Raw genomic sequence first — 15,625 nt, forward strand, 5'->3', positions numbered from 1 at the left:
GAAAAGAGATCCATAATATTAACTCATGCAACCTTTACCAAAAGGGTGAGAAAAAAGGAATTAAGTTGTGCCACATATTAAGTGCTTCTTTTAAGCTCAGATAGAAATAGTAATCCAAGAAGGAAAAGCCATTTTAGAAGCAACATCTTAATGTTTTACTAAATGGGCTATAATATGTAATACTTGTATAATACTTCATTTGACAAAATCAGGATGAGAAAGTTTCTCCAAATCTTGAATATTCACTGTTTAAAGCATCAGTATTTACAAGGACCAAGAAACTTTTCCATAACCAAAAAAAAAGTAATTTTAGTTCAGAAAAAGACAGTAGTAGCTAAAGATGGTGCTTCTGCCACACGTACATACCTGGCCTAAAACCTCACTCACCGAAGCCAAACCAGGAACACTCTTATCCAGGTTAAAGAACTCATTGAAGTCAAACTCTCCTGGAGCTGGTTCTTGTAGAACAGCTTCCCTGGGAACTTCCTGATCTGCTGCAGTTTCATGGGCAAGGACAGACTGCACTTCATCCTCTTCTGCCACTCCACCATTGCATTCTATTCCTTTGAGAATAAAAGTACGTAGTTAATTGCTCCCAATTAAGAGACCAGAGAATTATCATCTACTGGTTAATCCATAGGATTGGGGTTCAGATGTGGCTTTTGTTCCAGACTTTGATCTTGCTAACTACATGAATTTAACCCAATTTATGTTGCAATCAGTACCCAAAGAGCACAAATAGGAATTGGGACTCATTGTGCAAAGTAAGCTTTGTACAGATACAAGAATCCCTGACATTAAGATCTTAGAGTTGGTTTCACCTACTTCAATCACTATATAAATGAGGTACAAATCCTATTTTTAAACAGCTTTACTGAATTACCACAAGCTGTCTCTCTTAGGTGTCCCCATGAGCCTGCTGCATCATTGCTACTTGTGTATCTACTTCTTTACCCTGCCTACTCCACAGAAATAGACAAAAGCCAAAAATACAGCCAGATGTTTGTTACTGAAAGTGTCCACAAGTTGTGTGGCCTCTTCAGCCCACTGCACTATGCTGGCAACTGCCACTCCTTGTCTGAGGTGGGGGAAGATAAGCTCCTGCTGCTTTTCTCCCTCCAGGGAGGGCCATTCCTGTAAGGGCAAGCATCATCTGGACTGGCATCTGCCATGATTATAAATATTCTATTTAGGTACTTATGGTCCCATCATTGGGATAACAACCAAGAACCTCTCAAATATTTTCTGAGAATCCACCAAACAAAAAAAAGTTATTGGTTTATAGACTATTGTACAACATCTGAGACTTATATTCCTTACAGGAGTGCTCTGAAGAAGCAGTAGTGTGTGTAGTGCTGTCAAATGCATAAGTATCATATAGTTTATAGTAATTAGAAAAATCTCTTATGGATCTTTAAAGTTGACTGTGTCCCTTTCAGAGCTGCAATAATCCTATTCTATCGAAGGTTAGAAGACATGATTTCCTCCCACCGTTCAGTCATGTCTACAGTTTAGTTCTCTGAGTTAATTATGGCTATGTGGTTTGCTAGAGAAGTTAGCACAGAGTCGTAAGGAGTTTATTATTTACTTCAGGAATGTTTAGGAAGTCCTCAGGTCTCTACAAGGCCACCACTGTGGGCCTGGCATTTTGCTATGAAGTACACTTTATTAAAGCAGCATGCCCAGTGCTCCTGCTAGGAAAGGATAATGAATACTGCTGTTCCAACCTCACTACCATGGCAGCCTTCTCAGATTTGTGTGATGCTTCCAAGGTTGCTTCTTCAACCAATGCAATATCTAAGGACTAGAGAGCAAAGCCAGATGTAGTCCAGGTGGTAGAATGCATACTATCCCAAAGGATCACCAGGCAAAAGTATTACTGTAAGAATCTTACAATCTTCTCCCCCTTGAGAGGTTGTACATTAGTTACCTCATGACCACCACCACATTATGACACTCCCAGATTTGCCAGAAGGTTATGTTATTTTTACAGCAAAAATGATAGTTAGAACTGGCCTTAAGTTCTGTCCTTCAGAATGATCAGAAGCCAAGTCATAGGATGCACATTTTCCAACCCATATAGTTTATCATTACTCAATGAAGGACTGAGGTTTTTGGGAAGTGTGAATACAGTTGCAGCCCTCAATGCTGCTAAGTTAAAAATCCAAGACTGCTACATTTGATTTAGTTTTCCTATCTATATACCCATTAGCAAGGCTACAATGATGCCATGGAGGTCACGGTTCCAGAGACCCTCTCCAGGGTCCCCCATCCCCAGCTGATGTATGGTGCTGGACCCTCCTCATTTTGTCAGGGACAGGTCATGGCCTGTCTGAATTTTGGTTTATTGCCCATGACCTGTCCATAATTTAATAGGTAAGGCTACAATTTGTCATGACTATTTTTAGTATTACCAGACAAAGTTTGCCTTCCAGCTTTAAGTCCAAGAGAACTCCTCTTGCCATTCCAATTTGCTTGTTACATACCTTCCTTCAGAGAGGTTGTGCGTCGTCTTGTTCGTTTTCGTCCTTTATGATCTTCCTCTAATATTTTATCATCAAAGCCAGTGAGCTCAATGGTTTCAGACTGACTTGTAGGTCCAGCAGAGAACCACTCTGGCTCTTCCTCAGTGTAGGAATCATTTCTTCTACGTTCCCCAAAGACACGTTTACTATCCCCAAATTCCCTCTGAAGTTGGTAGTTATAGCATGGAGAAGGAAATCAGAAAAAAGAAAGGTAATTTGTATGTTTCTCAAGAGTTTGTTTTCTTCCTGTTGGTTTACAAGCAACAGTTCTATTTTAAATGTTTGCAGACTAGAGAAACTGTAGATAGAATGAACCTATGAGATCTTTTAATGCATCTCCCTGCCAATGGAATCAGTATGCTTTTTAGCACTCTATCCAATTTTAAGTAGATCAGTGAGCTTCTGCTACTTAAAAGATCTATTAGTTTGTAAACTGTATACAATTGAACTTAAGTCCTATCACCTACTCTTAATTCTCATACTCCTACTTAGGTTAACTATTTAGAACTCTTCCCTGACCTGTACCCCATGGTATTTATACAGATGTTCAAAAAAAAAAAAAAAAAAAGAGTATACACAGTAACATTCCCCTAGTATGTTTTGATGAGTTATACATTTAGTTCTTATTCTCCATCCCCTAATCATTTGTTGCTCTTGTCAACATACTTCTGGTAATGAGGTACTTTGTCTGGCCCTAGTAGTGTGACTATAGCTCATCTAGCTATTCACTTTGCAGCAACATACTTCGACTCCCTAAAATTGTGTGGCTTTTTTGCTAGATTTGAATCAGAGTGATTCAAGTCAACCATTTAAATCAGCAAGCAGGAAACCTGGATTTAAATCAATTTTAAAGAACAGAAAAACAGGATTAGTTTCTTTATGAAAGAAAGGTTGATTCTCATTGGTTGGTAACCATTAATATGCTGATTTGCAACTATATATAGCTTCTGCACTAAATTTGGTATCTAAACACCACATTTATTGTGTTAGAAAACAGTACATCATTTATTTATTAGATAAAGAATTTTCCTGGTGATTTGTATTAAGCTGTATTTGGATGGAAATTAAAATGCTGGTTTTATGCTTAATTGAATTTATAAAGCAAAGCTCAAGTGTGCTGATACACAAGAAAAGTTTATCCAAACATGTTTTGCATTTAAAACTGATTTATTAAACAATGGAAATATGATCTTTAGTTAACAAATTGAACAGCTTGTTTTTGGTTACTATCTCCTTTAACATTTTCTAATTAGTAAATTGTATCCTCTGACACCCAGATTTTATCCATAGATTGGGAGAGGAAAAAAAAAACAACAAGCTTTCCTGCTTTTTCAACTCGCCATAACTTGGAGCCAACTAGTCATTCAACTGAACTACCTGAATAAACTCGAAGTGTTCTCTGAATCTTCATAAGCTCCTATGATCAAAAGCTGATTTAGCACTTCAAACTGGTTCCAGATGCTTACCCAGCAAGTTCCACCAGTCCAGCATTTCTACTTCCTTTAAAGCTTGGCAGCAACCATGCTTATTTTTTATTTAACTTAAAATGATTGGTAAGTTTAAACCTTAAGTTAAGTTGCCTTTTTCAAATTAACTGGGTTTATTTAAAAAAGTTTTTTTAAATCCACCCTGTTTGTTACCACATTACAATGCAAACTTGTTCCCCAGATATGTTAGTTTGTATTCCCCACTTTCAAGGAGAATGTTTTCTGCCCATTTTTCATGGCTCTGGGCCTTTGTATTACTTGTGTCAGCTGTATTTGCAACATCACCCAATTTAGTATTGCAGAATCATTAAACACATTCTCTCAAACTAATGAGCACTAGACCTAATCTAGATTCCTGTGATACTTTACAATTCCATATAGTTATCTTTTATCCTACTTAGGAGAATACATTCAATCAAATGCACAAGAACATTTAGTGAAGCTGAAAGGCAGCAAATTTAACAGCCAAAAGAAAATGCTTTTCCACACAATGAACAGTTAGCTCAGGGATGGCCAACCTGTGGCTCGGAGCTGCATGCGGCTCTTCAGAAGTTAATATGTGGCTCCTTGTATGAGCATGAGTTCCACAGGCTAAGATACCATGGAGGTAAAGAGCTTAACAGGACTGGACACCTATATTAATATCCACAGTTGCTCTAAGGATTAAAACCAAGTTTTGGAAGATATATACACGTTCATATTTCAGGGCACAAGTCACTTCCTAATGGTGGGTAAGAAACAGCTTCCAATTAAATTATGAAATGGATTTCTTAAAGAGAACTATGGCAAGAGAGCATGTCACCTTCTACAGACAAGAAAAAATTCTGTTCAAGACACATTAACTCAGCTTTCTGATAACAATATACACTAGGCAGGGTTCTACTCTGATGGAGCAAGAACTGTCAAACTTTTGGGGTACCAGAACTACCAAAAATTCCTGAGTTGTCTGTTTCACTCACTCAGGTTATTGCCATAAAAGTTACCACCATCTAACAGCTGTAAAAAGGAAGCTTAAAATCAAGCTCATCTAGTAGATGGATAATCCAACACCAGAAGCCACCACAGTTGATCATCTCATTTGAAAGACCAGGGATTGAGACCACCCCATCATTAAATTATGAAAACAGTCATGAGAACAAACCCTGAAACGCTTGTCTTTGTAGTCCCTTTCACGATCTCTGTCCCTTGTGTCTCTAGAATCACGCATGTCCTTTTCACCACCCCGGTGGTCTTTATCAAAATTGCGGGCAGAGATGATTCTTCCACTTCCAATCCTACGTCCACCAACAACACGAACACCATCATTCTCCTTCTCCAAAGGGCTCCCTGCTCGACGTGAGCTGACAGCTGCAGTCACATGGCAGCCTCCTCCAAAGCTCCGCCTTTGGGGACTTAGGACTACATCCAAATCATCTTCTTTCACCCGCTCCCTAGGATCTGCAGATTGCAAGAGTAGTATTCTAGAGAAGTTATCTGTGTTATTTTGAGAACAGATTAACATGAAAGCTGGACAAGTAGCCAGTGGCATTACAGAGCCCATTTGTAAAACACTGGAATATACTCCAGTTTTAGCTACAAGTACTTGAAAATGGATGTTTCTTCCCCATACCTAGAGAAACAAAGTGTTTAAGTTAAAATGGTTTATATCTAATTCATGTCTATAAAGCCATAAATCATTTTCAAGTGGTTCCTTGCTTGAATCTAACCTCAAAGTACTGCCACAAAAAGCATGATAAGTGAAGCATTATAATTTATCATTGATGGAATGATATCCAAAAAGATCAACGCAAAACTAGAATATGGAGGGGTTTTATTAATTTAGACAGACATTGAGGAATTACTGCCTTTAATGCCCTAGCCAAGTTTGAGGCCTTAACTTCAAACACAGTTACAGGGAAATCCAATAGTGTATTTCCACTAGTAAAAGCACTAGAATAGACCAGCAGCTGGTGCTTTATTTGTGGGGGGTGGGGGTGGGAACAGAACAAGGTAATTACACAGTGATAAGAATACTAGTGGCCAGTCTACACTAGCACTCCCACTGTTGCTAAAGCAACTGAGATTTTGCTGAAGTTGTAGTTTTAGACCTCTTTCCTTCAGGATTATATCTAACACTTCCCTCACTCAGTTTTATACCACCACTGTAAACCATGAGGGAATAATTTTGCTACTATCCTAGGTTCTTATTGAGCACCCCATATTGTAAAAATGGTGCACTCACCAACTATCCTGCGCATGAGAGAAGTCCGGTCTGAATCCAAGTCTTTTTTGAACCCTTCCACTGGTGAGGTTCGCCCTGAACTTGGGTACAGAGATGCATGCCATTTCTCAGGGTCCCACACTCCGTCACTAGGAAAATAAAATTACAAAACCCTTTTTAAAGAAAGTGCTCACTTTAACAAAGACAAGATGTACTTTAAGCCACTAATCCATTACAGTAATACTTAAGCGAGAAGGGTTGCACTCAGACTAGTGATCTGCGTTTCTGACGTTTCCTACCTCAAACTGGTCCATTTACATGGTATTCTAGATATCTTTATGAAGGTAGCAAAATGTGGAAGAGTTCATCAAATATCAGTATAAAGATAACACAAGATATGCAAAGTTGTATGAAACATCGAGTTCACACTTGACAGTTCCATCCCCAATTTATCTTCCAAGAATAAGATTTGTTCTCTTCCAATCTTGTTGTGTTAACAGGGCTTCCTTTCACACCAATTACAATTGTCATTTGCCTATGAGGCAGGTTAAGACACTAATCTGACCACTATACAGATTCTTCTTGTAGCATGAATGATTTGCTCAAGCCAGAAATTCATGTGCCTTCAATCTTAAAGTGAAGGAAATGAGAAATCAAAGTTGCCATAACAACTCATGCTATATGTTGCCAAGAAATCGGTAAAAATTGTTTATGCACCATGTCAACATACACAGGAGTAGTATAGATACCAGCTATAGAGCTAAAGATACTTTGCTCAGACTACCCCACACTACATCTATTTTCTAAAAGGCATTAGCTTAAAACAAGCCTTGGTAGGGGACTTAAGATAAACAGTTTTAAAAGTACTTTAAGGATTTTTCTTGTGGAATTTTTAAAAGATTATCCAGTTAAAGATAGTCAAGTTTATTTTAAGACCAGAACATACCTGTCATATTTTTCAGAAAGACATGAAGGCCTCTGTTTAGAGTGGGGACGCTCTTTAATATCCAAGAGTTCTTCCTAGAAAGGAAAAGATGCAAGTTAGTTCTGACTCACTTGGATAGGATATAAACAAAGCAAAAAACTTGTTCCAAAGCATACAGGTTTATTTAAATATCATAGATGAAGTTAACTAATCTGAATGGTTTTTCCAAACTATTGATCTGTTTTTTGTTCAAAGTACAATTCAACTACCATTACTGCAATACTTGAAAGATTCTACCAACAGGTCTATTTTGGGTACTTGTAGGATTTGCTATTAGTGTCAATTTGAAGCAAGACAATGTAGAAATACCAATTGCTGTGCTGTTTCTTCACATAAACCTTTAAGTTATATTATATACATTAAGAATCAATACAGATCTGTCTTAGAAGTTTCACTGGAAAGTAAGGGTTCTCTGCCTATTGACACAAGTGATAGCTTAGTATTCCAGAAAAGCAACATTAGACAGATGGCATTCCCAAACAAAGGATAACATTAGGTTTGGTGACAGATTCAGTTTGATCAAGAGCAACAACAAGCTGTTTTGTCTCGATGCTGGGGCAGGCTTGAGTGAAATGAGATTGTTGAAAGGGATTGTCAGAAATTTAAGAATTAGGTTGTACAATGTTGCCACAAGCCAATCCAATGGGAACTCTTTCAAATTGCTTATCCTTTGAGAGGACATGCCTTTCTGACCATTATGATGCTGACTGAACAAATTGTTCAGAGAACTGAGTTTAACGTGAAGAGTTGAAGCAGAGGATTCAGAGCTATTTTAAAACCAATTATGCGCTATTGATGCTAGGAGCAAATAAGTCACATCCCATGGTAATGCAAAAAATTAGAGTTTGGAACATACAAATTCAAAGTTAATGAAGACAGAAGCAGTGGTAGTGAAACTTCATTAATTGCAGGAAACTCTAAGACTTAATTTTTAAGTGGACCAGAAATTTATTTAGGAGATACAAATCCTTGAATAATTCGAGGCCAGTTATATCCCTCTGCTGAAGCACTAAAAAATGGCACAAATCCTGAACTGATACAGGATACACTGTGTAAGCCGCATCCAACACTATGGGGCTATTCTGACATGGGTGCTATAGGATCGACATGGCCTGAGAGGTCAAGAGGAGCTCTTTTTACTGGTTAAACTTTTGAAAGCTAATTGGCAAGTAGATAGTTTACTCTGAAAAAAGGGAGAGAGTGTCACAATGAATTAAAATACTACATATTCTGGAATCCCAAAGCTGTTCTAAACCACATTTGAGAATAGTGAATGAAGAATCCTTGCCTTCAGATTTTTAGCATTGAATGTCTGAAAGAAAACTAATGATAAAAAATCCTAAAGGATGGACTGAGTGCATCACCAGTCAATTTACAAATAATTTTTACTCATTCAGTTACTGGGCAATTCCCCAGCATATTCATTACTTCCACATAAAATTTCGTGTCATGCTGCTGTATACCAGCTAAAAATAAAGTTAAGTTTTTAGCCTATTACTTTTCAAATGTTTAATTACTGCAATGTTTAAGTTTAGTTGTGAAATGTGTGAAAACAGCTATTCCAGTCACACAGGGGTAGATTACTATCTAAACTTAGAGGTATGGTTTTACTCAGCCAGAAACAAGGTTACAGTGGACATGAGATGCCTTTCCTTCACGTGGAGCTACAATTTGTTTCCAGGTTCTCCCATATTTTCTTAGTTGCAGCATGTTGTGAAACTTGTGTTACTACAGCAAGTACAGTACTACATAAGTAAGTGTTTTTATAAAAGCTTTGCAAAATTTTACTCATTTACCTGCTGGGGAAAATATTAGTATCATCAGTGATTGTAAAAAGGCAGGAAAGTAATTGTCATGCTAGGTTTACAGTTATGTTAAAATTTGATGTTCGAAGTGCTGTGAAAATATTTACTAAACAATTAGTCACTCTTGTGAAGCAGACAAGCTTTATCCCAATGTTATGATTAAATGGAGGCAGAGCAGTGAGTAAAATTCAGAAGCCCTTAACCTAAACCTGGTCATTCCTCTAAACCAGAGGGGGGCAAACTGGCCCTTGGGCCACATCTAGCCTGCAGGACCCTTCCCTCTGGGCCCTGAGCTCCTGCCAGGGAGTGGGGTCAGGACAGGCTTGCAGAGGAGCCAGCCCAACACCCTGCAGCACGGTGAGCGGGGCAGAGGCTAGCCCCGATCCCTCCCTCCCAGTCACAGTCCCCCCCAGCACCTGGGCAGTGTGGCTGCAGCTCTGGCCAGCACAGCTATAGCGCGGCCAGACCTGGTGCTCCAGGGCAGCGCAGTCAGGAGGAGTTGGCCCGGGGGGGGGGGGGGCAGAGGAGAAGAAGGCGAGGAGCAAGGGGGTGGTCAAGGGGCCTGGACCCTGCTGCCAGGGACAGAGGTAGAGCAACTGCAATCCTCCCCTCCCCCCAAATGCTTGGCCCCTGTCCCCAGCAGAAAAGCCCAGACAGGGAGTGAGCTCTGCCCAACTGCCAGGGAGAGCAGCCAAATGAGCAGGAGAAACACAGGGAAAGGACTGAGCCCCCCTTTCCCCCATACCACAGGTAACATGGGGTGGGGGGAGCAAGGAGGGTTGGATGGGGGCAGACAGCAGAGGTGTTTGGATAGCATGCAGGAGTCCTGGAGGGCAGTCAGGGGTGGGGAGTGTTGGGTGGGAGTTCTGGGAGGCTGGAATGGGGGTGGGAGCCAGGCCATGCCTCTCCATTTGGGGAGGCATAGCCTCCCCCAGCCTTCCCTACCCAGCCCTCCATACAATTTCTGTACCCAATGTGGCCCTAGGGCCAAAAAGTTTGCCTCCCCCTGCTCCAAATAGCACGGAGTTCCCTCTAGATATACTGGTTTCAGAGTAACAGCCGTGTTAGTCTGTATTCGCAAAAAGAAAAGGAGTACTTGTGGCACCTTAGAGACTAACCAATTTATTTGAGCATGAGCTTTCGTGAGCTACAGCTCACTTCATCGGATGCATACCGTGTTTATACTATAAGTGGATATTGTACAATAGTTATTCATAATTCAGCATTGGGTAGAATAAATATGCCACACATTTAAGTTTTCCCCCTTTACTATTAGGATTCAAATAAAAAACGTCTACTACAGCATACTTTCTGAAGTTACCTTTAAGATAAACTAGAAGACCAGCCATCATCTTTCTGATTTGCTCCATTTAAAGCACAAAGGAGCAGCATCAGTTCTTTGGACAGCAATTTACATCACTGTGGCACTGACTGTGTTGGTTTCTGATTACCCCTACTCCCTCCCGAGTTGTTTTCGTTCAGGAATCAGGGAGACAAACTGATAATACTGAGCAAGAAGGAGCCAGAAGAATAAAGGGATCCTAGCAATAGCCAGGACGTGCAGCACCAAGCTAGCCTGAAAAGGAAACTTCTCCCTAGCATTTAATGATTCAGTGCTTCTTCACACAATCCAGTCAGTCAACCCAGGGAACTTAATGCAGGAGATGTGGTGAAGATCAGAAGTGTAACTAGGTTCAAAAACATAATTTGATAAGATCATGTAGCATAGCTCCATAAATAGCTATTAATCAAGATGGTCAGGGATGCAACTGCACACCCTGGTGTCCCTAAACCTTTGACTACCAGAAGCTGGGCTTGGACAACAGGGGATGGATCACTTGATAATTGCCCTATTCGGTTCATTCCCTATGAAACATGGGCCACTGGCAGAAGACTGGATACTAGACGGACCACTGGTCTGACCCAATATGGCCATTTTTTTTTTTTTTTTTTTTTACTAAGTTTGAGGCTTGTGATGAGTGGATTTAAAAAAAAAAAGCATTGAGCCATCTGACAGCCACTATTAAGTTTAAGCAAATTAGAAATACCAAAACACACCTGGGGCTGAAAAGCTGTACCTTATTTACCTAAGGAACGAAGATTTGAGTGCAGCAAGACCATCCAAAATATAGGACTTGATATCTAGAGCAGATGTCAGCCAAAGATTGTCTAGCCTACTGGGTAACATCCATAGCAATGTACAACTATATAGCACCACAACTATGCTGCATAATCCTGTACTGTTGGTGCAGGCTGCATCTCCACAAGGGGTTTTTTCATCAGTGTAGGAACACCACTTCCGAGTGACAGTAGCTAGGTCAATGGAAGCATTAGCTGCATCTACACTAGAGGTTAGGTCAACGTAGTTATGTTGCTCAGGAGTGCAAAAAAATAAAAATAAAAAATCTACAATTCAATTTTAAGTGTAGACCAGGCCTGAACAGTGTAAGTTGGCCAAGTTCTCTACAAATGGAAAGTTCAAAAGCAGCTACTTAGTTCACTGGTTTAGACAAAGCATGAGACACCATAAGCTATAATAATGAGCCTTGGGTTGTTAGTCAGGAGAATGTGTGTTCTAGACCAGGCTCTTTCAGTGACTGACTATGCGGCCTTTGAGATGCACTTTATTTATGAAGTGGGAATAACACTTCCACTTCTGTTAGTGATGGTGAGGATTAGTATCTGCACAGCACTTGGAACACAAATTGTAAGTGTTAAATATTGCTAAAAAGCTACATTTTAGTTCTAAAACTTAGACTGGTCACCTTTTGAAAAAAATTAGATCAAAGGGTTTGCAAGCTTTCATGGTGTGGACCAACTGCCTTCCCACTTTCTAATTATGTAATAGCCCTGCAGTGATTGTTTACACAGTAGATATTAAAATCACATTGAACGATGCTCCTAGCAGCTGGAAACAGGGAGAATAAATAGCCATTCTCCACAAACCACCACTAGGTGTTCTGGACCATCAGTGCTTCAGACTAGTTTGGAATCTGGTGACTTGAATCATTTTTTTTATATGCATTTAAGGTGCTCTGGCTAAACCCTAGAACCAATCCTTTTACTTAGGAGAACAGATAACCCTTTTAAAAAAACCTCAAAGTGAGGAAATTACAAGAAATGTTAACCTCAGGACAGATGTCAATTGCCACTAAAACTGCAGTATCAGTTGAGTGAGACTAAAAGTATCCTGCCATTAGTTTAACAACTGCATCCTGATCAAAATTAGGGGCACAGACATATATCATTACTATTGTTGGTTCAGGGACCACAGAAGCAGTGGTAGCACACTCCTGAAGCAGAGGAGTGAAACTCCAGGGCATTAGCAGTCTAGGTCTCACACATCAGGATTGAGGACCAAAGCTTGGATCTTTGTTTCCCATGCCAGTAGGGACTGGGAGCAAGACAGAGGCACCCATTTAGCTTTTGGGCAAGATGTACCTCGTTGACTATCAGCCACCTCAGGCCAAACAAATGATATGCATCTACCAGAATCTGAAGGAAGCCTCATACAGTACTCAGTCTTAGGGAAAACTGCTATACTTTGCATTCCCCCCCACCCCCACCACCACCGGCCATCTCAAACTACTGAGAAACCTAATACCAAAGGGGACTGGGCACACTGGCAGAACTAAAGATTGAGGGGAAGACACGCACAAGATTAAGCAGCTTAATTGCACCTCCGTGTTCAAAAAAATTGTTTTGGAAGTTTACAAGTCATTACCGCTGTAAAGCCACCAATAACCCTGCCTCATCCCAACAATTCAGTCCCTCACTTGAGGTTAATTGTATCATGGGAAAGAATGACAACATATTATACATAACAGAGCACAGTGATCTGCAGACAAGTAAAACCAATACAGATAGAGGGTAAAAGGAGCCCAGGTCTTACAAAAAGTAAGGATCTTTGTACACATCTTGCTAGTTCCTAATTTTTTTTTAAATATATATATATATATATATCTATCTATAAAAATAGGTTTTGAGTCAGTGTTAGAAGGCATGCTGAAAGAAGCCAGGCTTTCATTTAACGGAGATGAGCAAACTTGCAAAAACCTTAGAGATTAATAAAAGCCTATTTCTTAAAATAGAGACATACTTTCAAGAGAGTAATGGAATCAACTCACATCATATACTACCTAGCTTATGTAACTGCATTCTCCTCTAACTGCATCCTTTTATTTATTAAGCCCACTTGTTGGGCTTTGTCTTATATTCAGATTGTTCCTGCCCTGGAAAGTTTACAATCTTTTTAATCTGTTTGCACAGCACCCAACATGGTTAAATCCTAATCACCACAGTAAACAAAAGAGTTTCCTCATGTCTTCCCACAGTGAAGCAAACACTTTCAGCAATGCTGCCAATGCAGAATACCAACATTAGCAGAAGCGGGCTACCAGTTTCTCCAATATATAAGAATTGGATATAGTTTGCAAGTGCATGAACCAATAAGAGTATGGTGAGAACTATAAAGCTTAAGCCATATCTAGACAGTGTCAATACTTGAAAGTTTCTTCCAAAATTAAATATCTGTTCCTGTCTTATGTAGGGCCTCAGCTTTCCCCTGCTTCACAACTGAACTCACTTCATAAGACCTGAAACTGCATTCACTGCACAAGGCATCTATGTATTTACAAGCCAAGTTTGATACAGCTATCCATATGAGAACTAAACATTCCAAGGAGACTATACTACCCTTCCTCCTAGAAGGACTCTCCTCCATGTTTGGTATGATGTCTATTTGGACCATGACCAGACTAGAATTTAAGACATGTTATGCATCACATTTGCCAACACATTTTGAAGCATAGTGGAGGGCAAGCATAGGCTTCAACTTGATCAGTTTAGCACATGTTGTGGGGCACAGATACTACAGTGAGGTGATGGTGTCCATTTAAGAGAGCATTCCTTGTTTAAACTAATATATAGCTATAACACACCTTCAAATCCTACTCTGGACCAGGAGGAGGAGGAAAGTAGGACTTTTTTTTTTTCCTGAAATTGATCACTTAATCCATTTAAGTGTTTCATAAACACTGAATTCATACAATTTTTAAAGAAAAAGGTTAGCTTACTTTTGTGTAACGATGAGATTTTACTGTTATTCTGTTCAAGTCAAGGAAAGTGTCCCCATTTTCAATTTCTGCTATAGCCCCTCTCTTATCCATGGCTACTTGAAAGCCTTTGACTATGGACCTGATTAAAAAAGAATTAGGTTAATAAAATAGACAACACAGCTGAAGGCTTTATGGTGTACACCTTCCTTACTGCCCATGGAACAGTCATCAATTTACATTTAACATAAGAAATTACATTCCACAAAAGATATTTTTACTGTTTGATGTGCTGGCTGTTTTGTGCCTCCAAACTATAACTGGTTGTAAAATATCTTAACTAACAGCTCTAGAACAAATATTAATCAATCATAGGAGCCTAGACTCCTTTGTAATTCAGAGACCCAGCTCTTAAGCAGCTTTAACACAGAGATTATTACAGGGACAGAACCAGAGTACAGAAGGGAAGTTCGTGAAATGAAAAAGACAGATTGGATAGGAAGCCCTCTCCCTCAGGTAGGGAAGTCCTAGATGCCTATGCCACCTGGCCATGACAGCCACTTGCACCCCATTTTGTGGCATGCAGGACAGTAGACACACAGGCATACCATGGAGGGGCCTGGGCCTCCCAGCCATGGCTTGCAGAGCCAACAGAGCCCTACACAGAGAGCCAGTGCCACTGTTTCTGTATGGTTGCCAACACTGTATTTCAAAAATACAGACCAGTTTTCTTAGCACCCCTACCCCACCTCTCTTCCCGATATTATCATCATCAATATTGTTGTGAACACCACTTATATTCACCAGAGATACTTCTTGCTGCTTTTTGCAGTGCTCTTATTGTATAGAGAGGAAAAATTAGGGGCTGCCCCTCGTACTAAGGGGCTGTGGGCAAGCCTAGACAGCTGACAAGGCAGAGAGAGGGCCCCAGGCTCATGGCTGGCAAGACGAGACAGAGCAGCCCCCCCGCCCTCTCCACCTGCCCCATGGGTGACCTGACTCTCACCGCGATAGGAAGCCCTCGTCTGGGATGGGGACGGAGAAAAGAGGACCCAGGGCCGCCCGGTCTTACTAGGCCCAGCCACCAACAAACCGGTGGCGAGCGGCAGGTAACGCCTCACCTGGCGGTAGGCGGCCCCAGCCCCGGCCAAGAGAATACTCACTGTGCAGAAGACGAGGTCCCCTCCAGAGGGCTCAGCTCCACACAAGGCCTTGCCGCCGCCCGCGGCGTTACTCAGCCCTAGTGACCGGCTTCTCTCCCCTCCCCCCCAGCAGCGCCCCGCGCCGCGCTCGCCACACACGGCTCCCTCCCCGCCCGGCCGCTTGCCCGCCCCCGGCTCGCGCCGCCGCTACTCCCCCACTGTTCTCCGTTCCCTTCTCCAGCTCGCTCGCTCACGCGCCCTCTCCCGATTTGCCCGACTCTCGCACTTTGTCTCTCCTCAGCCACCGTAACCGGGGCTTTCTAGCGCCCACCGCTCACCCCTTTAATAGCCACCGCGCAGGCGCGGCCCGCTCCCCGGCCCGGGAGCTCTCGGCTGTAACGCCTGACTGAAAAGCACAGCCTCCCGC

The 15,625-nt window shown here is 41.1% G+C and overlaps 1 protein-coding gene across 5 annotated transcripts in view; it reads right to left on the bottom strand.

Moving 5' to 3' along the window:
• The window catches only part of EIF4ENIF1 (eukaryotic translation initiation factor 4E nuclear import factor 1), a 35,152-nt gene extending 19,826 nt beyond the window's left edge, over window positions 1–15,326 (bottom strand). For 3 of the 5 annotated variants that reach the window (XM_073313541.2, XM_073313539.2, XM_073313537.2), the window contains exons 1-7: window positions 15,220–15,326; window positions 14,078–14,198; window positions 7,159–7,232; window positions 6,234–6,361; window positions 5,154–5,449; window positions 2,487–2,688; window positions 367–563 (exon numbers count right to left, since the gene is read on the bottom strand). In XM_073313541.2, the coding sequence (XP_073169642.1) occupies window positions 367–563; window positions 2,487–2,688; window positions 5,154–5,449; window positions 6,234–6,361; window positions 7,159–7,232; window positions 14,078–14,170 (990 nt within the window). In that variant the 5' untranslated portion in view covers window positions 14,171–14,198; window positions 15,220–15,326. The remainder of the gene's footprint in view (window positions 1–366; window positions 564–2,486; window positions 2,689–5,153; window positions 5,450–6,233; window positions 6,362–7,158; window positions 7,233–14,077; window positions 14,199–15,219) is intronic. The other 2 variants (XM_073313540.2, XM_073313538.2) reach the window with 1 other exon arrangement.
• Between the last annotated feature and the right edge of the window lie 299 nt (window positions 15,327–15,625).

This window comes from Lepidochelys kempii, chromosome 15 (assembly GCF_965140285.1).
Source record: "Lepidochelys kempii isolate rLepKem1 chromosome 15, rLepKem1.hap1, whole genome shotgun sequence".
NCBI lineage: Eukaryota > Metazoa > Chordata > Testudines > Cheloniidae > Lepidochelys > Lepidochelys kempii.